The sequence below is a fragment of the Astatotilapia calliptera genome, chromosome 12, assembly GCF_964374335.1.
Source record: "Astatotilapia calliptera chromosome 12, fAstCal68.1, whole genome shotgun sequence".
Taxonomy (NCBI): Eukaryota; Metazoa; Chordata; class Actinopteri; order Cichliformes; family Cichlidae; genus Astatotilapia; species Astatotilapia calliptera.
The window spans coordinates 29628091-29654249 of NC_137433.1; the positions used below are offsets into that span (position 1 = coordinate 29628091).

The 26159-nt window shown below is 38.3% G+C and overlaps 2 protein-coding genes and 1 long non-coding RNA gene across 3 annotated transcripts; all 3 read left to right on the top strand.

Annotated features, from left to right (window-relative positions):
- Positions 1-958: 958 nt before the first annotated feature.
- LOC113034337 (proepiregulin-like) lies at positions 959-7947 on the top strand. The gene is made up of 5 exons (XM_026188809.2): positions 959-1158; positions 3737-3820; positions 4420-4546; positions 5051-5197; positions 6413-7947. Exons 1-5 carry the CDS (start codon positions 984-986, stop codon positions 6477-6479), a joined length of 600 nt encoding a protein of 199 aa, XP_026044594.2. The 5' UTR covers positions 959-983; the 3' UTR covers positions 6480-7947.
- Positions 7948-10222: 2275 nt separating this feature from the next.
- On the top strand, positions 10223-15347 carry areg (amphiregulin). Its single transcript, XM_026188806.2, has 6 exons — positions 10223-10400; positions 11080-11250; positions 11458-11686; positions 12014-12184; positions 13575-13688; positions 15007-15347. Exons 1-5 carry the CDS (start codon positions 10364-10366, stop codon positions 13666-13668), a joined length of 702 nt encoding a protein of 233 aa, XP_026044591.2. The 5' UTR covers positions 10223-10363; the 3' UTR covers positions 13669-13688; positions 15007-15347.
- Positions 15348-19952: 4605 nt separating this feature from the next.
- Positions 19953-25859, top strand: LOC145432440 (uncharacterized). The gene is made up of 3 exons (XR_013912736.1): positions 19953-20172; positions 24431-24480; positions 25610-25859. It is a non-coding gene; the product is annotated as an uncharacterized LOC145432440 (long non-coding RNA).
- Positions 25860-26159: the final 300 nt, after the last annotated feature.

Here is a 26159-nt window from a genome sequence, read left to right on the forward strand (position 1 = left end):
TACTCCATTACCATTTTGATAAGGTAAAGAAGAATTTTTAAAACTGCGTAATTCCTGTTTGAGTTTCACTTATTAAGCTTTTGAAACGATAATGCTCACTGATCCCCAGACAAACTGTAAATGAGCCATTTATTAAGCCTAAAAAGGCTGCCCAAAGTCTAATTAAACAACAGGTTAACTTGTAACACGATGCTGTGAAAGGCTAAACATGCTTGAACGGCATATTTAGCCATGAAATATGACGATAAACTGGTCCCATTCTTAAACGGAGTAAATAAGCCCAAAGTACAGTAAAGGGTATAAGTTCGGTAATTTTAATTAGCAGTGATTAAAGCTGAGATTAATATACGAGAACAGGAAAAAGAACATGAAGAATAAAACTATATTTGGACTGCATAGCTAATAAATGCTCAAACAGGCGACCTGGCCTGGACTTCTGCCAAATCAGTGTACCACCTAACTCCTTTACTCCAGATAATATATCTGCAATATATTTATAATGCAGCCTTCACATATGTATCCAGTTACCTATGCCATGTACGCTATATAATAGCCCTATCCCGGTCATGTTACAGAACAATTTTCCACTCACGCAAATAAGCTTTTATCAGTTTGGACGTTTCATAGGGTGTCTTACTACTTTTCAAATGATATGGGGTTTAAATGGTTTGCTGACAGCTTTTTGTTTAGTTTATATTTTACTGTGTCCACACTTTTGTCGATAATGGTACTTACAAACGCAGCAAGAGCCAGACTGCAGAAGAACAACATATTATAAGTGGGGGTTTTTTTCTGCTTTGATTGGGGCTTTTTTTTAAAATTGTGCTGTTACTAGCTTTAGTCAGTTATCTGAAAATTTCTATTACAATCCGCCTTTTATTATCAACAATAAAAACTCCTGTTTTATGGAAACCGGTGAGGACAGACATTCTCGGGTCTGTCCTTTCATTGAAACCGCTGAGAGGTGAAATTATCTAAATTACATGAGTCTGACACCACACCCAAACCGCAGGAGTAAAAGCCCACTGGTTTCCTATTTTCAAAAGAAACGTCACCTGCGCCTTTACCTGACAGTTATTACTCGTCCTGCTCGTCCTACCAGCGAACTATCGACTGAGATGGGGATCAGCAAACTGTCAGTGCGCCTGTCAATTATCGGTAAAGTGTGTGTGCTTTTCTTAATGTTGACGTCTTGAATATTATTTTTATTGTTTTATTATTATTATTATTTGAGTTTGACGCGTTGACAGTGAATGGCAGGTCTGTTCAGGTATGGATTGAATTTAAGTCATCTCAAGGAACCCGGAGCGATGATCCCCTTTAAATAGACGAAAAGCTCTTTCAAAGTTAAACTTAGCATCTACTGGAACGGAATGTTGAATTAAAAAAATAACTAAATGCAGTTACTAATGGTTGTAGCCATGGGAACACTGTTTAACAGCGTCAGTGAGTGACTCCATACTGCAAGATTTCATTAAGGCTGATGTGGGCGTGTACCCATTTGCAGTCTGACTTTATCTGTATGTATTTTTAATTTGTAGTAGGCTACAAGTAGAGTACTTGCACTTTAGCTGATGTAGTTTGATATAGAGGGTAGCTAATTTAGTTAAATAAAAATGCAAGTTTGTAAGCTGGTCACCTGTTATGTGCAAATCATGAGTTCTGTTGTTTTTACTTTGAAATTAATTTTAATACATCTGTTAAGTACCATGTACTAGTACAATATGCTGCTATCCTTCTGGGTTTGACTGATTCTGATGGTGTTATAGATGTTAATAGCAGATAGCAGTTGAAAATTGAACAGAGTAAGGTCTATTAAAAGATAATAAGGTGATACGATGTTAAGTTATGTAAAATAACTTTCCATACTGATGATTACTTTCACTATTAAGACTTTAAGTACAAAGTCCACATACTATTTCTACTGCATCTTATTTATCATCTTAGATATGTCTTGGTGTAAGATGCAGTTAATATGAATGATTTCTTTATTCATACTCAAAGCTTGAAAGCATAATCACCGCAATATAACATTAAAATCTAGCATTTAAATAGTTTTAGTGTTGATCTTCAGATTTCCTTTGCTGCTAATATTTTGGCATTCTTACCAAACTGACTTTTAAACTGGTATTTGGCACTTGAGTCAAAAGCTGAGTTAACTCCAATTATAGTGTCTCTAAAACCCTTTTTTGGCACGCCCCAAATCAGCCAAAAATGTTTAAAAATTCAATAAAATTCACGTGATTTCCAGTCCACTCAATTTTGGTCAGTTAATATCAGTAAAAAGGGATCCAGTGTGTATATGAAATCGTGGTAACTTAAATAATACGATCAAAACTCTTTTATTTCATTTGATTTACCTCAGTTTTTTTCCCCCTGCATGGCTATGCATGCCACACATGCAGTGGCTTTATGTCCCACTGGTGGGGCCCACAGTTCAAAAACCACTGGACTAAAAGTAATTACAGAAACCATCCAAAGTTTTTCAGACAAATGATACTCTGTGGCATCTGTAGAGCCTAAGGGAGGCTGAATTATTTTATGACAATTATTTTCACCTCAATTAATGTCTTGAGGTAGGCTGGTTGCTAGGAATGTGCAATTAGAGTGAGTCATTGGCTAATGATGTAAATGATCTGATTAATAGTGATTAATTAGTAATACGGGAAAGCTACTTCATCACTTCCACTGTACTTTACACCAGTCAACCATGTCAGAAACACCCAACAACCACCCTGAGCTCTCTAACTGAAAACAGAGAAAAATACCTCTGCAGCCATAACAACAGACAGGAACAGAAACCCAAAAAGGGAGCGATTTTATGGCGAGTATTACCAGATTCATAACCAGTCCTAACTAGACACATCTTGCATTCTGTTTGATGTGTTTTTGCATCCTGTCTGCTGGAATGTGGGCGGCTGCTAGTGCTGTCCATTATAAAGTTGTGCAGGCTAGTACAGGTATTTGATCCAAGTAACACAAGCTATACCTTCTTGTTATCACCTAAAACTGACAGGCATTCTCACAGTTTCTTTTATCCCCCTGCATATTTACAGTTTCTGAATTTTTTTTAATGCTGGTGCTATGTAAATAAACTCATTCATCCGTTTTCTTAACCGTCTTCCTAAATCAGGTTTCAGGGCTGGAGCCTTTGCCAGCTTTCACTGTGTGAGAGGCTGGGTACACCCTGCAGAGAATGCTAAGCAAAACCAACAAAAACATGAATCATTTTGGGTTGTTGTGGAGTAATTAAAGGAACAGTCGTCCCTACATATAATTTAAAAAAAAAAAAATCATAAAACATATTGCTGACTGACTGTACATATCTTCTCTGCAAGTAAAAATAACATTTGCAGCTGTGAAAGTCTGTGTTTGCATGCAAAACTATATCATTCCCTGACAAACTGGATTAGGTTAAATATATAAGAACCTGGGCAGCACATTTTTAAAATGTCCATTTTCAAATGACTTTTTTGATTGTTTTACCTTCTCAAGGCCTCGCAAACGCTTAAATAAAAACACCTGAAAGTTGTTACCCTGTACAGGGGGTGGCATGTTCACCTTGAAGGTGCACAAAAGGTTTTTGACCAGCTATTCTTAAGGTTGTTAGAAATTAGAAAATGCTATTGGTCAGCATTCTTTAGGAAAAAACTCTTACAAAAGGGCTTGCGTAGCTCATTGTTCATATCAGACTTATATCCAGTGTGAATAATGAGGATTTGTTTTTATCTGACAGGTGTCATGATGATCTGGCCGTATGTACTCACCGAGAGTGCATCACCCAGAGTGCCGTCTGCAGATGGTGCTTCTTTGCCTGCAGGTATTCAGCTCTACAGCTGCTGTGAAGACATTTTATCAGCCTTTTTATAGCATAGTAAATCAGAAGATTTCAAAATTAAAATGAAACACTGAGCACCTGGAGTTGAAACAAAGTGGGGGCTATGAGGATGAGGTGTTATACAATTAGTCAGCTATTATTTTTTTTTATTTTTAAATGTTTCCTTAAGTTACAATAAGGTGAATATATCTGCATCATTGACTGGTAGCACAATAAAACCACACAGATAAATGTTACTTTCTTTACACTTCATAGATAAAATGATTGATTAATGGCATTAACTGTCAATATTAACTGACAGATGCAGCCCCAAAATACTACTTATTTCATTTAATGTACAATTATTAATAGAAAGGATATAATGTTAGATATAATAACCTCCAGAAGCCCTTTACATTAAAAATAAGACAATGAAGTAAATTATTTAGATAAAACAAATGGAGGATATTTAAATCTAGTAAACAAATAAGCCACAGCTCAGGTAAAAAGTAACATCCACAGTACTTTTTACCTGAATGTACACCGATTCATGCAGGTCTTATTTTTAGGAAACGTTTCCAACGGCTTGTTGTTTGTTTCAGGCCAGGGAGAAAAGCAACAGCATGTGGTTAAGCGGTCGATGCAGAACTGTGAAAGCGCATATGACAACTACTGTTTGAACAACGGCCAGTGCATACTGCTCGTGGACATCAATGAACACCACTGCAAGTACGATCGTGTGTGTGTGTGTGTGTGTGTATGTGCAAGGGCCATGACAAATAATGGGAGGAATACCACTCAAACCAAAATTTACACACTAAAAAAAGATAGTACTCCATGAGATGTGTCAATCATTGCTATCAGTCAGCATATCAGTAGTTGGATGGATGATTGAATGTTCAGGATGCATACTGTCATGTGGTGTAAAACCTAAAAGAACCAGGCCAAATCCAAACAAACAAATAACATAGTGCTGGATAAATGGAGCGATAAGAAAGAGAGCCCAAGCGCTGAGACAGCCAGTTCTTAAATGCTCCAGGGAGACTGACCAGGTGCTCTCAGTTACACGGATTAACCCCACCTACCAGGAACCTGCACACACACAGGGACAAACAGAAAAAGCAGCAGGCCATGGCAGAGGGCTGTCACATGTGGCTATGTGGGTGGGTAAGTGAATCTGTGCTACTTTGTCATCATGAGTAGTTATGCATGACTCGTCTGTTTGTGTTGCAGGTGTGAGACAGGCTTCATTGGTTCCAGGTGTGAGAAACTGGAACTTGTTTTGGGGCCAGAAGGTGAAAAGCAAATAATTATCATCATTTTCTTCATGATTCTGCTGATTATTGGATTGGCTGGAGCTCTGTACCTTTTCTGCAGATGGTAAGGCTTTGATATTGTCACGGTCTGGCTAGGGCAGACCGTATGTTGCAGGGAAGGACTCAAGCGCAGACTGAAATGAGATATGAATAACAAAACAAGCCGTTTATTAAGGCAAGAAACGAGGGTACAAAATAATAGGGAATCGATGAAAACTAAACAATGACCTAAACTGGGTGAACTAAAACGAAACATACAAAACTCTAAACATAACGAACTGACAGGGATACCTGGAGCGGAGACATAGGAACAACGGAGCAGTACAACAGACGACCTGACAAAGAATGACTGAGAACACACAGACTAAATGGACACAGGAGGATAATGAGGGAAGTGGCAACACATGGGAACCCAGCTGACACATGAACATAATTACGTCACAGGGGGAGAGTAACTGAACATGATGAACACAGACACACCAGACCTCTTCACAATAAAACAGGAAACACAGTGAGATATAGACATGACAACCTGAACTGACAACATAAGCCACAGACATGAAATACATGAAAAGCAGGGGAGACTTAACATAGTGGGAAGACGAGGGGTAAAATTAACTGGAAACAACTTGGCATGATAACGATGAACTTAGGAAACCTGAAGGCTACATAAACTAAACACAAAACGCTGGGTCAGCAGACCCAGGATCATGACAGATATGTGAATGTATGTGACTATACGTGTGGTTACTTAGTAGGCCTCAAACTAAAGCAATGAGATTTCTTACAAAAACTGAACGCTGAGAACAAAGAGGAGCCCAGAGCAGAAAAGAAACAGACTTTTGGCTCATGTGGATTATTTTAACATAAGCTGACCTCATTTGAAGCCATGTTGAATATGAGTTTTGACTGTTGCAGCAGTACATATGAAAAAGAAAATAATAACATTTTGTCTCCATGGAATATGTCAAAAGTAGGCTGCACATTAAGCTGCTAAAAGTCTACCACTAAAACTCTGAGGGTATTCGTGACACTACAGCTAAACCTACAGATCTACATTTTACTTTAAATATTGAAGTTCATGAAATAAAATCTTGCCCTCAGCATCCTGCTCCATGCACACGCACCAAACCACAAAGAACGGCTATGACCGAAATCCCATTTCAAGTTCCTCAACCTTCATTGTTGGTTATATTAAAGCATGAAATGGTGAAATGCTACATCACCGAGACAGGATTTGTGTATTTTGAAATAAAATCAATATGTGTTATTTTTGTAGGTATGAGAAGAATAATTTTCGACGTCAGCTGAAGCTGCAGGGTTACAAAGGAGACGAGATGGCTTAGAGCATTTCATGCTCTCTTGCAACATCCACTGCTGGAAAAGACAAATCAAGATTTCTCCCAGTTTTCTAAATGAAAATTTCAACATATCAAGAACATCCTGGCAGTTCAGTGGCTAGCTTAGTAAATTATTCCTGCCTCCTTTACACTGTACGTCACGTGGCTTTATCAAGCAGGCAGATCACCACAAAGAGGTTATAATGGTCAGCTTTGTGTACGGTGGGATTGTTTTCCAGCTGCACTGGTTCTAAAGTTGCGGCACCTGTTACACTCAGTTTGAAAAGATGAATAGTTAGGCACACAAAAACAGTTTCTGTGGGTGACTCCGCCCACACGATACTGAAAAATTAATGGAAAATAAACAACTGTGAAGCGGTAACTATAGTAACTTGTAATGCAACAAAAAAAAAAAAATGTTGCTCCGAATTTGCTGATAACTAGCAGAATTGATCATAATCAATATAATAATGTAGTTTCCTCACTTTGGGATTTCTGTTTTTTGCTAGAATGCAAGTCTAATTTTAGAATATCAAAGGCTTTTCTGTGGTTCAGTGAGGCTGCGTTATCTTTTGAATCAACCCACTCTCAGATCCTAAAATAGAACTGGTTAAAGATGTTTTGTTTGTCTTCCAGTCCTGTCTACTCTGACTTAACATCCTAAAAAACAGATTAGGACTGTTTACACTGTGGTTTGAACTTTGCCTTTAATTTATGCTTGTGCCTAGCTTTGAGCTTTTATTAGATATCATTTTTTTGTCTTGCACAAAATCAAAATGGCCACTATTACTATTATGATGATGTCACTTTAAATTGGCCAATGAGTGTAAAGTTTTGAGCTTTAACGCTTGAAACTTTGTGTAGTGTGGAGGTTTCCTCATTCTTATAAGTTCAGTTGGCAATGTTTATATACTCTACAACCTCTGTCTGTGTTTGAAGCTACAAAGTATTTATTTTTTTTACTTTTACTTGTTTTTTTTTTATTCTTGTATCTTTCAATGTCTTCACTCATTCTTCAGGTGATAAGGCTGCAGCGGTGAGGCTTCAAATTCTTCTCAAGCCTTCCTGCAGTCTTCACATTTTTCTTACATGTCATCAATATCTCTCTTTAATATATATATATTGATATGTATTGTTTTTTAAAATTTATTTAACTTTTTTTTCCCAATTTTTTTGTCCTTTACATTTTATACACATGTAAGAATACTTCTTGCTGTACAGTTTGCAAAATAATCTTTCTTGGGCAGTGTTACCTGGACTTGTACCAGGGGAAACATTGCTGTGCTGATGGTGATGCTGGCTTTTGCACTGCTGCTTCCTTCTGCGGGTTTGCCACAGAAATGCTTTGCAAATGGAAACCAGGTGGTAAGAGCCTTGGTTCTTCTGATAAAACTCTGAGAACACCATCTCCAAAAAGCTTTCCTTTGAGTTGTTCTTCATTTGAGTCTAATAAAAGACTGACAAATGACTACAAGTTACGTGTACTGTGTGCATCCAAACCATCCCTATTAAACCCAAATAAATATGCATGTCTGTGGTCATCATCTGACCTACCGAGTGCAGTGTCAGATGTCAAGTTAATCAGTAGCTTCATTTTACACTCAACCAGAGCCAATGATCCATTTTAACACCTCGCCTGGATCCGCTTTACATGTTCTGTATACCAATGAACAGCGACGATGACACGTAAACATTAACTCACCTGCAGCTGCTGCTCTGTTAAGACATACTTAAAAACACATTAGCATGCGCTTACACCCACAAACACACCCACTCTGTGGTGGCCATTTTGTTCTAAACATAAAACCTGTGGATAAAGATATTCGAAATTCAGGAACTGCTGCTCTAATCCCTGCACTGTGCTATTACTTATTATTGCATAAGTAATAGTAGGCTACTCATGCAGTGAGTAATACAGTGGGGGAAGCCCCACTAAGCTGCATCTTCGTGTGTTCTTTAACAAACAAGTCTCATGTCTATCACGTATGCGTTTGTTTTGCTTCTCAAGTCAGGTTTGTGTTTTAGTTTCTGTTATATTTGTATTATTCGCTGTCATTTATTCTCAAAGAGTCGCTTTCTAGATGGAAATACAGACTATTAAGGCTCCAGATTGAAAGTCCACATACATCATTTAAGGGCACTCAGCGGAGAGACATAATTAAGGTGAAATTGATAGTTTTCAGGAAGATGCTGGAGTTGCTTTTCTGCCATTAATACTAGTTGGTAAAGTTGCAAGAATTCATCTTCAAGGCAATAAATTTAAGAAGCCGATCTAAATAAACTGAGAACTGAATCAGCTACAAAAGGCACCATGTAGACAACAGTGTACATATACATTAAAAAACTTTAAGCTAATACTTCACATGGGAAATTATGCTTTTAACGGAAAAGTAGAGATTCAATATCGGCAGCTAGTAACATTGTAACAGTGTTGTGAAGATGCACAAAGACATCTAATTGTATTTTTGTGTTCAAGTTTTCATCCTGCGTGCCTTTAGCTTGACAGCAGTGTGTTTACTGTGGGTGGCTGTTATGAGGTGCTTCTCTCCTGGCTTGTGTCAGACTTTCCACACATCCATATCTCATATCCTCAATGTCATTACACATATCCAAACAATTACATTGCATGTTTATCCTCAACAAAACGTGCCAGGAGCTCCAAGTCATTGTTACGGAATGAGATGGAGTAGTTCCCTGCATTCCTAGCAGGTTTGTGTTTGATTCCACTAGTGTATGACTGATGGGACAACCTGTATCTGCAGACACAACAACATAAACAACACACCCTTGTGTGCAGCTTCCCCACCCAAGCCTTAAGGTCTCCTCTTAGTTACAGTGTACAGAAATAGTAACACTGAGTATAATTTGATAAAACACACACATAATAATTCAGACAGAACCACAACCCGCCGAACAAAACGAAACAACAATAAAACAGAGAACGCTCATTGTCATAGGCAAATAAATAAAAACAGGTAACAAGTAATACACACTTAAAAAGATTATATTAAAAAAGTATCTTATATCTCAGAAAATAAGACACATTCAGAGGTGTATTTTCTAGAAGCCAGCCACAATTCCCATTTCATGACCTATTTGCCCATATATGTTTATGAAACCACTTACCGAAACAAACACTCATAGATACTCTTTTTATGACCCCTTATTGCTCTCACTGTAATGTAGCATTTTTTTATGTTATTTTTTATCTTTGTACCTTGACTAAAGTGTAGCTATGACTCGATTACAGAAAAAGGTGTGTATAGTTGCTGTCAATTAAGAACCCAGTAACTTTACTTTTGTGGTTTGCTTATGATTTTGTCTATCTAAGATTAGTCAACACTTTGGCCATTCAATAAATGACACATGATGGCCTAGAAAGTTGTTTTCAAGTTAATGTTGAAAAGCTTTATAATATCCTGGTATGTGTCTCTATCACTACAGAAGGTATAACTAAGGCCATATAAAGGCAGCCCTGCGGAAGTAATAAAAGTTACCAAACAGGTGATAAAAAGCCAAGAGCTTGGTGACCCAGTGTCGCCCACAATTATTATTCCCACCAGAACGTGAGGTGCAAAATGTATTGCCTGGGGCAGATGAATTAGTAGACACACATGAATAAGCCACACACACACAAGCACAATGCGTTTTTTACTCTCTCTCCTGTGCTCTCTCTTTGCCTCATGCACACACGCTCACAAGTGCACACACACACCCATCTGTTTCCTTCAAGTTGAGAAGCAGGCGTTGGTCTATAAAAGCTGCACCCAGTGGAGGTGAAGAAAGCAAAGCACACTCTTGATCAGCGGGGGACAAAGACACACTTCGACACCTACTTACACACACGTTAGTGCAGGACTATCATACACAAAACACTTGCTTCCTGGGATATGAACCCTCTCATCCTCACCTGTTTCCTGTGCTTCGGTAAGTCTGAACTTGTACTTAAAAGTGTCTGTGTGTTTGTGTGTGCGGAGATAGTTTAAATGACTGAAATGAAAAGAGAAATGCAAGTGGCATGACAGAAAGGCATGGGTCAGGGGAGAAAACTTGTATCCACAGGCGAGGACTTGTCAGAGAGGAGAGAGGTATTTGAGGTTTTTTTTGTTTTTTTTTGTCAGAGACGCTTCTAGAGACCAAACTATTACCAGACATTGTGCAGGAGACACACCAGACACACAGAAAGGTCATCATATTTTGAATACTTCATTATCCTTTCACTGAATCCTATTCATCACTGGTGCAATACAGTCCTCAATGTGGACTGGTTGTACTGGTTTAAGATTGTTCCCAGCAGAGGAAGGTGAAATAATGAGTCAGAGGTAAAGCTATATGAGCACAATTTCTAAAGAAAGTAACTCACACAAAGTTCATGGTAAGAAAAAAAAAGGAAAGAATGAAAAAAAATGACTGCCAAGACTGATTTCTAAAATAGTTTATCAGCAGATCGGCAACTATTCACGTCTTTTTTCTATTTATAGCTCTGAAAGAGTGTTTTTCACAATCCAAGATGTTGATCTGGATCAAAAGAAGTAAACTTTGATTTAATTGTGTATTTCTATGTAGATTTAATGTCTTATTCATTTTTGTTGGCTTTTTTTTGTAGTCTGCAGTGCTCTAAGTGCTCAGGGATCTACAACCACACAGTCAGGTGACCAAGTTGGAGTGACTGTCGACCTGGCCTCAGGGGAAGGCCTCCAGAATTTGCACAGCGATGAAGATGAGTTGGAAGAGGACGGGATTTCAGGAGGAGATGATGAAAATGTCAGCTTCCTTGGTACAAGGGAATCTTTTATCTGAGTATATAACTGTGTGATTTGTATATGTTTCTTTTAAGAAAGATGAGTATATAAAATTGTATGAAAGTGAAGTTCTCTTGACTTTAACAGCTTCAATTGATTAAAAAAAAATGTTTTCAGCCTTTAAGTCTAGGGAGTTAAAATGGCACCCTAAACAACTGCGGATGCTTCCTTTCCTCCTACAGACTTGCATCCCACCAGAGATGAGAAGAAGAAAAGGAAGGTCAAAGGCAAGAGGAGGAACAAACACAAGGGCAAAAGCACAACTCCTTTCAACCCCGAGCACATGGTCTTCACTAGTGGACACACATCCACTCTCAGGACCAATGAGGATCCCTGCAACACCTCCCACCTGGGCTACTGCATTCATGGATACTGCAAGCACATAGACGGCCTGCATGAACCAGTTTGTATGTAAGTACAGTCCTGACCCCATTGTATTTTTGCATGAGAAAATATGAGCTCTATGGTTGATACAAGCATGTGGCCTTCACTGAATCAGAACTAAATCATGTTTGGGATCATTTGCAATCATCAAAATGAATGATGTAGACACAAAACCCCCAAAACAATTATACTGTTAAAACCACTGCCTCACCTGAATGTGACTAATAGGCAGGTTCAGACAGATTCAAGTTATTGGAACAACTTGAAAAAATCATTCAAACACTCATCAATATCTGATATAAAAGCCTCTTCATTGAGTCATCACACTGATTTCTTAACTCTTTTTTTCTGCAGATGTATGAAGGGTTATGATGGAGAGCGCTGTGGGATCCAGACTCTGGGGACAGTGAAAAATGAGCCCACCGAGACCAACAATGCTGAGCTGGTGCAGACGGTCTTAGTGGTCATCGCCGTGGTTCTTTCAGTCATCAGTTGTACCGCCATACTGCTTATGACCTGTGCTCAGTGAGTTTGAAACTGTCACACAGCCAAACACACAAAAAGAAACACAACAAGACACACTATTTGGTGGTAAGGCTGTAGCAACCAAAGCATTCGTTTCTGGCTGAAGGATTTTAAAGTAAATGGATAAAATTCCAAACATGAAAAAATTAGTGGTAACATAATACATATATCAGAATATGCCAGTTGTTACATATGTTATATATAACAACATTTTAAAAGAAAAGAAAAGCCTCTAATTTGGCCTTAATTAATGATGCCAAAATTTAAAATTTAGCCCTCATTTAACTTTTGTCTTTTCCTAGATATAGATAGGTCTGGGTTAACCGAGTATTGTATTGTATTAGTATGAGTAACCCATCTTCAATTCACTGATGAACTCTTAATAGTAAACTTAAATCTTTCTTTTGTTCCCAGTTGTAAAAGCAGTCAAAATACAACTTTACAACTTGAAAGAAAATCCTCATAGTGGGATTTTTTTTTACAGCAATAAACCCGCCATTGTTCACTGAGGAGAATGAGGAGCAGAAAAAACAAAATGTAATGTCCCCACAAACTCACCACTATCAGACCCCAGTATACCTGCTATCAGTGTGACCAGCTTCACCAAAGCTGGAACAACATTAAGACAAAGCCTGATTGTGGTGATTTTGTGAAAAAGTAATCTTCTTCTTTTTTACATTTAAAGTATTGTAGAGAATATTATCCAATAAACCATCCACACCCCATGAATCCCAACAGAACAAAGGTTACGCTTCCAAGATCCAGGCCAGAAACACTTCCTGGCATATGACCACACTGACACATCAAAAAGTACATTAACACACCCGAACACACCCAGACTTTAGAGTTATTGCTCACCACTTTGCCAAGATCAACTCAAATGACTTCTACAGCTCTAATGGTCATTCCTGTTCCTACAGCACCATCAACGGCGTCACCTCACTGTTGTTTTATCAGAAAGACTGTAAGGTCTTTTGTATTACTCGTACTTTTTTTGAATCTTGAATTCCTATGACAAGCAATTTATTACATAATCACAGTTTCTTATCAATATGTAATGAAATCAAAGGTATTATTTGAATTGTGGACAGAGTCAATAGTCCATGATGGTGCAAATAAAACAAGCAGACATGGTTAGTTATAACTACTCAGTTGGAGAAAACGAGAGAAAGTAGGACTTATTTCTGTGAGTCTGAAACTTAAATAGTCATATGCTTTTTATGTGCACAGCCAATAGAAATGACAGTGAAAATGTCACCATAAAATGTATTTATCTCTATCAGACCATTACCATGTAGCTGGCACTGCAGTCCTGGTTTTCAAAATAGCTGATTCTTTCACTTATCTGAGCTGTTTGGGCTTTTGATACTAATGTTAATGTCTTGTGTAGTTACAGGTCACATAAAAACTTCCTGGCTTCCTACCTTGGAACCGTGTCAGAGCAGGAGAAGCTTCAGAAACACCCTGGTGACGTTGTCGTTTGAGGGCGTTAAGTTACAATGAGGTAGGTGCTCCTGAGGTTTTGACCTCCTTATGTGCAAACCAACACGTACTCACTGTACTTATTTTTTATACAACTCAGTGTTTATTGCACAATATAAAGCATCAAATTATCAGAAAAAGCAGTGCTACTTCCAAGTACTGCACTGTGTTCAGACCAGCAAGATCATGGAAACGTTTTATTTCAGACGGAGTTTGTAAACATATCGTTTAGTCATCACCTTACATGAGTGTTTTGAGTCACCCAACCCTGACCTCGAATAACCCATAAAAAATAAGAATAAAGATATAAAACAATACATACCATGAAAATGACAACTACGACCTTTACCAAGCTGGATAATGTGTCAGTGCTGTTGCAGTAATGCCATCAGTGCAGCAACATTGATATAATCTTCTCGTATTTCTGGCGCTGTATGGTTTCGTGATGTATTTTTCACCTATGGTCTTGCTTAACTCCTTAGAGGAGTGTGTCTAGCCACTGATCACATGAGTCTAAGCCAAACAGGAAGGAGTGGGCTCACTGAATGACAGGAGCGCACGTACGACTGTTGTTGTTGTTGAATACATGCATCATGCAGATCAAGAGAGATCCCTACTAGAGGTATTAGTCGGGATTAGTGAGGGGTGTCTCCACTTGTTCCATCAATGAAGTGAATAGCAGCGTAAAGAGAAACCACACGTTCATTTGTACACATTCATCTTTGTGTCCTGAACAATAAGAGTATTGACATACTGACTTTGCACGTGATGACCTATAAAGAGATAATTACTCATTAAATCTTACTGAGCAGCACATGCAAACATGCATGATAACTTTACATGTTTGGAAACAAAACACTTTAGTTTCAAGATTTACACAGTGTGGACATGCCGTATTCTCTTCATAAGCTTTTTATTGTGGCAATTTAGGAATTGCTGAAATACGGGATTTCTGTTACACTGCCACAATGAAGCATGAATGAATGATGACAAAAATGAGTGACTAGAATGAGGGAAAGTAATTAAAAGGGACAGTAATCTGTCCAGATTATTTAACCCTGTTTATTTGCGGTTAAAAAAATATTTTTATTACTCTTTATTTGTCTTTAAAACCCCAAATGACATAAAAATCTACAGAAATTAAAATAAAACATATCTGCACCGTTATATTACTCAGTCATAGCAAAATCACCACAAAGTGCAATATCAGAATTGTAGAGTTTTGCTTTACATAGCTAAAAAAGGATTGTATGTAAGTTTCAAAATGAAACTATTGCATAGATTTCTACTAAAACATTAATTTATGTATTTTTTGACCTTGCATTTTTGTCTTTCCACAGCAATGCTAAACAGTTCAAAGAACTTGGCTCTGACCACCCGAGAGACGAGTGAATAGATGGCTTCAATAGATGCTGTGTAAAAACACTGTCCAGAATTTATTAGAATGTAATTTATTTAGTATGATTATTTATTGTTAACAACTATATATGTATCTGTATGTTGGACTACTATTATAATATCTTTTATCTGTGAATGCTGAGGATGCAGCCTTTTGATGTTCTCTAGTTTTGGTTTTATTTATTGTACTGCTTTTGTTATAGGTCAGAAAACACTCTTCATTTCACTCTGGAAAAGGGATGGAATATGATCACCAATAAAATGTCTCAGTGTTATGTGAAAATGATATTTGTTCGCTCATTTCTGCCTTAGATTTATATTTACATTCCTACCTCTGCAAGCATCCAGAGTCTCAGCAGCTTGTTTACATGAACAAGGGAGTCTTGTGGACAAAGTAGATAAGAATAAGCATGAAAGTACTTTTCCAAAAACTGACATCATCAAGGTAATCAGACACACATGAGGGCAATACAAAAGTAGGAGAGACTGGAGAGTTGCCTTTGGTATGTGTTTGTGCTACAAGCTCAGATTTACCATTTCAGTGGTAAATCTTGTAAGACCAACATATTTTTAATATATAAAACGAAACATATCAAATATAACCTTATTTCACTACACCTACAAGCATATGAAGCATTTCCTTTGCAAAATTTACAACTGTGAGAGAACTTTTGAATGAATGTTGAACGTGCTCGTGCACTGTCTAACTGATAAAAAGAAACAGGGGTGCGTCTAGTCTGAGCTATTTTTAGAGTGCTTGGGTAATTTAAAAGTCTCTCACAACACAAATGTAGGGAAAAAACAACAAAAAAAAAAAACATAATTATATGGTTCAGGACAAAGAAGACTAAAGCACATTGCGTAAAGAAAGACCAACTGTTTCACAGGCAGATTTGGCTGCAGTCACAATGCATTCATGTCAAAAGGACAAATGTTACACAAACTTATCTGGATAAGCAGAAAGTCGCTGGAGTTCATGCTTTATACTCAGCTTTAAAAAAAAGAGAGAGAGTGTTAGTAATGATGACATTTTCAATTCAATCTCATCACTATAGTGACACCAGGTTACAGTGGTTACATATCATTTTTCCAGAAGCAAGCGAGTCTGATCACTCGCTCACTCGCCATCTAAATTAGACAATGAAATCTCAGGCAAAGGTTCAATGTCGTGAGAGTTTTTATTTAAACCTGAACCAAACAAAAAAAGTTACAAATTATAGTAAGACGAAGTACAAAAGAGAAAAATATTAGACACATTAGTATGTGACAAGTTGCTGTGAGAGTGTGTTGAGTTTGAACGTATGAATCTTGCGTCACTTGATTTGTTAGACAAAAACTATTTGTGGCATTGCTTTTTGAGATCACAATATCTGCAGCCCCATTAGGTTTTCCCCTATCTTAAAACATAGACTTCGTTTAGATTAAAACTACATACCTGTAAAGTTTTAGAACTAGATTTTGTAGTTTTTGTGGAACTTTGTTGACAAAATCTGCCCACAGACTGACAGAACTGATGTAATCACAGACCTAGCCCTGGGTGGCTGTCAGGGTTGAGACAGTGCAGGGTAAAGACTGTGCATTGAGTGGAAGATTTATGTTGTCACATTCAGCTCTGTTGGGTAATGTCTAAAAATGTTCTTGGCCATACAGCATGTATGAAAATGATTATACATTATACAACCTCAGTATGCAAAGCCCTTTTTGTGGGAGTTACCACTACAGTAGGTGTCTCCTGCAGGATGGCATTTTTCTGTGATGACATAAATACACACAAAGGCCGACAAAATGAAAAAGATAACAGGGCCATCATGGCAGGTAAATACTGCTCAAAAACATTAGGAAACAAAGGAATTCCAACTGGGCTCCACCTTGAGTGTCAGTGGCTACAGGGTGTTAGGTGACGGCTGTGTGCAAACAGGAATAGGACCCAAGATGCAGACTCCGGAGACAAACTTAAACCAAAACAGCTTTAATGCTGAACGCAAACATAACATAACTGGGAAAAACTGAAAATAAACTAACACCGGTGGACTGGCAAAACACACAGCAAAATAAACGGTACATCGCAACACAGACACAGAGAAACACAGGGCTTAAATACACAGAGGGAGCAATCAGGGAATGAGTAACAGGAGGGAAACACAGCTGGGACAAATCAGAACTGACGAGACCAAAGAAGCGTAAACTGAACACACTGAGATAAGACAGAGACCTTCAAAGTAAAACAGGAAACACATAACACAGACTCACATGCAGGCACTACAGAGGGAACAGAGACGTGGGACCAGGGCAGACACAAACACTGACTGGATGTGGGGATACAGCAGACAGGGAAGACAGCAACTATGGAACACAGACAGAAAACCAGAACACTAAAACTCTAACCAACCCCACCCAGAGAACCTAAACTAAGAATGATCCTAAAACCCATAAAGCAAAGCTAGAATATAATGAAATAACAAAATCAAAGAACCAAAAACACAAAACACTGGGTCAACGACCCAGGGACCCTAACACAGGGCCCTGTAGAAGACATTAGCCACCTTCATGAAGTCTGTTTTCTGGTTATTTGGTCAGAGAAATTCTTAACAGTGGCCATTGGCATGTATTAATATGCCATCCTGGAGGAGCTGGACTACCTGTGCAACATCTGTAGGGTCCAGGTATTGCCTCATTCTACCAGTAGTGACACTGATCGTAGCCAAAAACAGTGAGAAAAGAGGAAGAGGGAAAAATGTCAGTGGCCTCCACCTGTAAAACTACTCCTGTCTTGGCATTGTCTCATTGTTGCCCCTCTAGTTCACCTGTTGTTAACTGATCACATCAATATCCCAGAAGTTTGAATGACTTAATACTATACTTTGATCAAAAAGCGCTATTTTTTTAAGCTGCATATAACTTATTTATGCACCAGATAATAAACCTTGATGAAGGGAGTCATAAAAATATCACAACTTAAACTGAATGAGGAACTGGTGTGTACAGAGGCCAGTGTCCTATTGGCTGACCTACTCTGGTAATCCTTGTCGGTCAGACCACATCCATCTTTGGAACTTTGCCATTTGAGCTCAATTTTCCATCTGCAAAATTCTTACTGCGCTTGTGTGAAATTAATGATCAGTAAGCAAATATCATATAGACCAGTGGTTCCCAAACTTTGTTTTACAAGAAAAATCTTTGCGCCCCCACCACCACCACCTAACACCCCCCACACAAACACAAACACATCCTCCAACCACAGACACCCATATTTTGTTTTAAAACTCCATTGCGGTTAATTTCACACCTCAAACATTCAGTAAACACAAATAAAAGTAAACTGCAATAAATTACAGGTAGTAATAAAATACACGACTAACTCTTTTACACTATGTCCACACCTACACGGGTATTTTTGAAGATATGCTTCACCATATTTTCTAGTCTTTGGCTTGGAAGGAAGTTGGTTTGGAAACATATTTGGCGATGCTTCATCTCCTGCTTTGCGTTTGTGTGGGAGCCCCGTCAAAACCTGTCCATTATGCTAGCAGTGTCCAAGCGTTCTTTTTTTTTTTTCTTTTTTCTCATACCGCGCCCCCACTGCAATGGCTCTGCGCCCCCCTTGGGGGTGGGCCCCACACTTTGGGAACCTCTGATATAGACTATAATATAGACAGTGAGTTTAGTATGTCTGACGTTTGCATTCTAATGTGTTGCTTTCTCATTATAATTCGTTTTACAGATGGAAACTGTCAAGGAATCAGAGGAAGGAAAAAACAGAAAGTCCATGTGGCGGGGTGTCAGTTGCAAACACACAAGAACATGCGATTATAACAAAGTTAGTTTACATTTTGTGTTAGAACATTTTTTCTTTGTCAAAATTTGTAGCTTTTTTATGCCATATTATAGATGGACTTTAAATAACTTTTTACTGTTACTTAATTCTGGTACTTGTCAGCAGCTTCAGTGTTACATTGTGTTACACTTATATACAGGTGGCAAAAGTACAGGTATTCTGTACCTAAGTAGAACTACAGATTTGTGTTAAAATACTCTGGTAAAAGATAAAATACTGATTCAACTTATTTACTCATGTAAGAGTGAAAAAGTAAAGCCTCTGAAAATGTACTTAAAGCAAGAAAGTGAAACGTAGCTTTTTTGAGGATGTTTCTATCAGCTATTTTTGGCAAAGTGAACTGAAAAACATGCTATATTAAAATAATAACATCATATAAATAATTTTGAAGTTATGTTTGAGTAATTTTTAATTCTAGTTTATTTACCCTGTTATGTAGAACAGGAGTTGATACAAATACAGAGAATCAAGAACACCAAAGCCACTGTGCACCACTACATTACTGGTAAATTTACCAAAATATGGAAAAATAACCTGTTTATACTGCACTAAATTTCATGCAACCTTTATATAACGCAAAGTTAGTACGCTTCAGTTTGTTTTGCAATATGTTTCACGATCTGAAAAATCAAACCTTCACATCACGTACAGATCCAATGTCTGATTTAAGAAAAAAATCAAACAAAGCAACAGAACATCCTTTACATCTTTGTAGGAGGGCACAGGTTTTAAAACGGACTTTAGTCATCTTATCTTTGGGCCATTGCGTCAAAGCATATTTGTTTGCACTTTAACTCAGAGATAAACATGCTGAATCACCTCCTGAGATATACGAGCTTCCAGTTTCAGTTATAAAACAAGGCTTCACTCTATGCCTGCAGTGTTGCGTCACAAGTGAGAAAAGGCAAGGCAAGGCTCCTCCAACTTGGACATGTACCCAACTCTAGGTAAACATTTACTCTGATTTTATGTGTGTGGATGTGTGTGTATGAGACAGAGAGAGACAGTGATAGGGAGGGCTATTTAAACATGACAAAGACTTGCGTAAACACTGACAAGATAAGTTTGTATGGGTGTGGCAAACTTTGATAGTTTCACCCGCATCGAGGTGGGCCTGTGAGCTTTTGTGGGTGCCCATGGAAACAGAGTAAACACAAAAGCAGGTGTCTGGTCAGTTTAATTCACTAAGAGCTCAAATAAAAGACATGATGGAATTTGATAGGTGTGGTATGTTTTCCCCCTTCACCTGTAAAGGAACAGGACTGATGCCAAGGTAAGTAGATTTTATCTCTTGTTTTTAATTTCTTACACAGACTTGCGTTTCAGGTAACGTTTTAGTCAACTGAAAAAAACAAAAAACCAAACGGATCAAATGAAATAATAATGACTGTGTTTTAACACAATACAGAGATTATATTTTGAACCTTAGTTTTGTGAATGTGTCCACATTCTTTAGCACACCCAGCACAAATAAAAATTGTTGAATGTGTACTGATAAGATATTGTAAACTAACTTAAGCCTAATAAACTAGATAACATGAAATAAAGTAAATAAAAATAATAATTAAAAAATGTGGCCATAGTACTAATCCTTTCCTCTTGGAAAGATTATGCTTAAAATTTGCAGGTAGTTTTAAAATCTATCTATAAGTAATTCCCTGCAAATTTTATGATGCTGCCAAGGGTGTTGTGATATTATTCTGTTATTATATGTTACCTTATATATGTAATCAAAGTAGTTGAATTAGAATACTGCTGTAGATCATATTATACCCTTTAAAATAGAGTGTGTGATCTGTATTAGTTTAGTTCTCATTATACTTTTGAGTTAACAGAACATATTCACATATTAGTTCATTAGATAAATGTGCATCACTCTGTATCCTTGATCTGCTGGGAATGTGTTACACTGTTTTCTTGACATGCTTAATTGTTGAATCATGAAGAGAAGGTTGTAAGCAGGAGACTCTGTGTCTAAAGACAGGGGAGATAGACAGACCACATTCCACACCCTCACCTTACAGAAAGCAGAGAAACAACTGCCGAGGTCATAACTTAGGCGCTGTAACAGAGAAAAAATGTGATGTTTTGGCTTTTACGACTAGCTGGGGGCCACTAGAGACTATAAAAAGCTGAGCAACCCGTCACCATTTTGAGACATGTGCCTGACCCTCTGGTAGCATCTCTCCCGTCCGGACGTTGTAATGCTCTGACTGTTGAATTGTATGGAAATAAAGGATTGTTGACTGAGCATTGATACACCGAGTATTGTCCTTCCTTCAGCCCAAAGATTCAAAGAACTGCGTGTTTTCAACAGTGTAGATTTGGTTTTGGCATTGGTGGGGACGGATGATTCAACCGCCGAACCCTGCCCTGTTTCTTTTTTTTTTCCTTTTTGTCTTTGCTTCTTGATAAAAAAAGGAGAAATGTACTTGCCTACATATGCTATTCTACATGCTTTTAAACCATTTAAAATTACAATTCATAGTTTTAAATATGAATTATATAATGTTAAATTACTATTAAACAAATGACTGACTAAAGTATTTTAGGCTTTAGTTTACTTCAGCCATATTCCATATAAATCAGGTTTCATACAAAAATAAAAATAGCTTCAAATACAGTTATGACAATAAAAGAATATGACTTTAAGGACTTAACAACATTTAGTAATAATTACATAATGTTTTTAATACTTTCTTATATCCAGGTTCTTCCTTTTTGCTGCCATCCTCCTCTCCTCCTTGCAGGTCCTTGCAGCGCAGGCTTGCCGCTGCTAAAAGTAAACAGAGCTCCCTGAAAGGCACAGCCAATCACATTGGCCATATTTGTCACATGACGTAGGACTCCAGTAGAGAACGTAATTTAACTCTTTCTGCACCGCTGGGTGAATGAGTTGACAGATCATTTTTCTTTCTGCCAAATCAAGCAAAGAGAACCACCCACTGAAAGTAGCTTTTATCTCTACTCGTGATCCCAGAATACACTCCACTTAGGAGCAAAATACAAGCCACCACAAAGGCGTGCAAAAGTGTCCTTGCGGGTATGAGACAAAGTTTGAACTAAGTTGGCTAAGTGCACACATCAAATGTTTTCTTCTGTGTACATCACTGTGTTGGCAATGTTACTGTTGACAAACATGTCCAGGCCTAGCCTTGGATGACAAAGGAAATTAGAAGTGACACAACTTTCAGACCTGGCAACCAAACCTTTTATAGCACAACTAGAGCCACCCCAAAAATAGCCATCAGAAAGGTATAGTGATCTTTAAAAAGAAGATCAAGGGGCTTTACTTGCCTTGGCAAATATTCAGTTTTATTTCTATAGCACTAAATCACAACAGTAGTTGCCTCAAGGTGCTTTACCTGTTGATGTAAAGACCCTACAGTAATAAAAAGAAAACTTCAACAATCAAAAAAACCTCTTTGAGAAGGCACTTGGCAACAGTGAGAAGGAAAAACTCCCTTTTAACAGGAAGAAGCCTCTGGCAGAACCAGGCTCAGAAAGGCCATCTGCTACGTCTGGTTGTGAGTGAGGGGAGGAAGATGGGATAAGTCTGGCAGGGCAGGCAAAACATCACAAGACCAACAAGTGTTCAGCTGGTGGTGTGCTCACCTATTTGGTAAAGGTGAGAGAGTTAAAGGGCTTCACAGAAAGGAGCTAGCATCCTTGTGATAACTACAGCCACACCTTCACAGTGCTAGAGCATAATGTAAGGTGTGCGGTTAGAGCTGTCACCCTCCTGCATGGAGTGAGAGGATGGGTACTGAAAGAATGTGAAAATCAGCTTACTGAGGCCTTCAAAAAGACATGAAAATCAGAAACTCCTTGGCTGTGCACTGCTGTTTTTGGAGGAACTTTTCAGTTTTTCCTGTCCCAGCAGAGCTGCCAATATCATGAAAGAACGTGCAAACCCAGACACGACCTGTGAAAGCTGCTGCTCTCTGGAAGACAATTCATGCTCATGAACAGATTCAAGAACAGATTCTAACCCCAGCCCATTTTCACTCCTGAGGCATAATATACTGATGATTTGTCACATCCCGCTGCGTCCCTGAGGAACAACAAAGTGTGACCTTCTGCATTCTTATGCTACATGCCAGGTTATGGATAAACCCAGTAGAATGACACTCCCAGAGTAATAGACATTCCAGCCATGTATTCCAGCCCTAACCCTAACCTTTTCCCTAACGTTAACCACGACTTTAATGATGTTAGATAGTGTTTTCCAAAGCGATTTAAGTAAAATGAACGTACATGTGTCGATTCATTCCAAATGGTTGTCATGTGTCCTTATTTTTCTGATCTCCTAATATAGGGACGTGTTGGGTGCCCAGAAGCGTAATATACCACCAATTTGTCACCTAGAATAAAATGTTTCGCTTTGGGAATGAGAACGTGTTGCTCACCCAGAGCCTTGCGAAAACTGAACAATTCCAAAAGTTTAGTTTGATGGGGTGAGGATGGTCTAAAACTTTTGACCGGTAGTGTAAATGTTCCATATTGTATATGTACAATATATCCAAATGCAGTAACTCAGCTGCTTCATTATACTGTATAGTATTATATTTCATTTTACTTGAATAAAATGCTTAGAAAAGTGTTCCACAGCTCTGAGGTCCCCCTCATTTTATTTGTGATGTTTTTCATACGGTGTTTGTACTACTACATTGAAAAATTCTTGTGGACTGGCATATTTGTTTAAATAGTTATGCAATTGGTTTATGTTTGTATTGAGGCCAGTGTGTATTTGTGATACGTGTTAACAGCCACTGCACTTTTTTTCTTGGTCTTCATGCAAAAACTATTCTGCAGTTTGAAGTGTGTTGTAAGGTGGTTGAAAGATTTATGCCTAATTTATGTTTCCATTTGTAGAGGGATTTGCCTATGGACAGCATACAGAGAGGGGTATTCAACTAATGCAAACATGCCCCTGTGCAGTCCTACAAAATCCGAACATTGCGTTGCTTGTTGTGAATGATCCTGTGCATTGATTGAATGCGGTCTGGATGACTAGTGGCATGCATTAGGGAAGGGCTGGATAGCTGAGCTTACCAGGAATGGGAGAAGAGGGAATCAAACACCATAGATCAAAAAATACATAATGAAAAGTACAAACAGTGACTACCAAGGAAACGTTTTGTTGTTTTTAACACTTGGTTTCACTTCAGCTGTTATAACTTTTCTCTTCTATTCAGCTAGCTGATTGACCAAAAGTAGTCTACAGACCAGTTGTACCACATATTTTTGGCACAGCCCCATCGGAAAACAGACACTCTCTGCAGGTAGAAGTCCATAGCTACCCACCAACTGCCAATATACTGCCAGTGTGCGATTCATATTTTGAACATTAGTTGTGTTGTTTTGCAGGGCATACACAACTCTACATCACTATTTTCATATGAATTCTTCTTAGTCACTTGCACTAAAGCCAGAGTGTATCCAAACAATGCTGATCATCTGTTGCTTTTGTTTGCTTGGCTTTTTGTTGTACATCTGTTTTTTTTTTTACAGACTGTTTTCCTTTTCAGGAAACTACAGCATACAGGAAACAACTGTGACTGGTGGCTGCAGGCACATGGTAAGGTGCTGATTGAAGGAGCACTTGATTTGCTTTTACTTTGCCCTTTAAGTAGTAGTATTGATCAAATCTTGCTAATTGTGGAAAATCCCAAATACTGACTAAATTTGATTTATTGTGCACTGCAGAAAAAGGTATTAATGTTGCCACAATAGTCAGTGTTGATCAAAAATAGCATTAATCAGTTTAACCACTTGTTCATATGTTTTTAAATGATTAGTTTTCTAGTTTCGTTTGCTAGGCTGAAGGCACACACTGCTCAAACCATATGGCAGAGAACACCATCTAGTGGTGTAGTATGGAAACTGAGAGCCAGTGTCACAGTGAGTGCAAGTTACCTGCATGTTTCATGTTATGAATCACTGTGATTAAACAGGCCACAAAAATTCAGAGCCCACGTGGTGTGACTGTCTCTGATCAAATTCCACCGCCCTCACTCTCTCCTGCGCTCGCTCTCTCAGTTCAGTTCAGTTCAGTTCAGTTCATTTTTATTTCAAACATGTGCCTTCACAATCATTACAAAATATCATTCCATTATTTGTTTGAAAAGGAGTAGGCAGAAGTATTTACTTATTTGTCCCTACCCCCTCTCGACTACGCAACTGGGTTAACTGGGAACCCACCTGCATATTGATTGCAGTGTGGCGTCAGTCCGTATAAAGTTAAGCCGGTGTTCTGAGAAACCATCCTACCTACTCTGACAAATCGTCCTACCCGTATTATAATTTGACGGTGACTTGTGACTAAACCTACCCCTACCCCTAACCCTAACCATAACCTTAAGAAGTATTCCGGATGGGTGAGCGAAAAAGAAGTTAATTCGGCATTGGTGTTGTGCGCATGCGCCGCGTCTGCGCAGAAACATTGGGTAGGATGTTTTTTGAGGTAGGATGGATTCCCAGAACACCGGCTTGTGATCGAGGTCTGGACAGTTGCCACCAGGACGAGTCATAGTTTGACTTGTGGGGTGTAAGCCTTCCAGTTTGGTGTGTGTGTGTGCGTGCGTGCATTTGTGATTTCTTTTATTAAAGCTAATACAGATTGAAGTTTTAGTTTTCATGATATGTAGCAAGCCTAACGCTCAGTGTCATTTTATTCTTTTACCGTGTAGTTCTGTGTTTTATTTCAGTGAACGGAAGACGTGCCAGTGGCCCTGGGACCTCAGGTGGTGGGTCGTTTTCACACTTTCCTTTGTACACCACCGGGTGGACTCTAGTGATTTTCTTTTTGTGTGATTTTCTTTTGGGTCCACGGCTGCTGGTAAGTCCAAGTTCCATGATTGTTTTATTTTAACTTTAGGACACTGTCAACAATGACGCTACATTTTGTTTTCTAATATTTTATTTATTTTAACTAAATAAAACTGTATTAATATTGGAGCCAACCTGCCTCGGTGTGCATCCTTGAATCTGCGGCCTCTTTTATCTATTTTTCTTACATATATATTTCCTGGGGGTGAAATTCCATTAGGTGGTGTTGTCGTGTTTATTAGTTGTTTTTTTTTTATCCAACCCTGCCGACCACTTGGTCACATTAGTTTCACCCTTGTTCCACCTTGCCTTGTCTTTTTTGTTTTTGAACGTCAGCCTGTGTCTGCTGTATATCCCGTGTCTGCTTTTGGGCCCACTGAATAAACACCCCAGCGTTCCCCACCGCGACAGGCTGTGCACATTTATCAT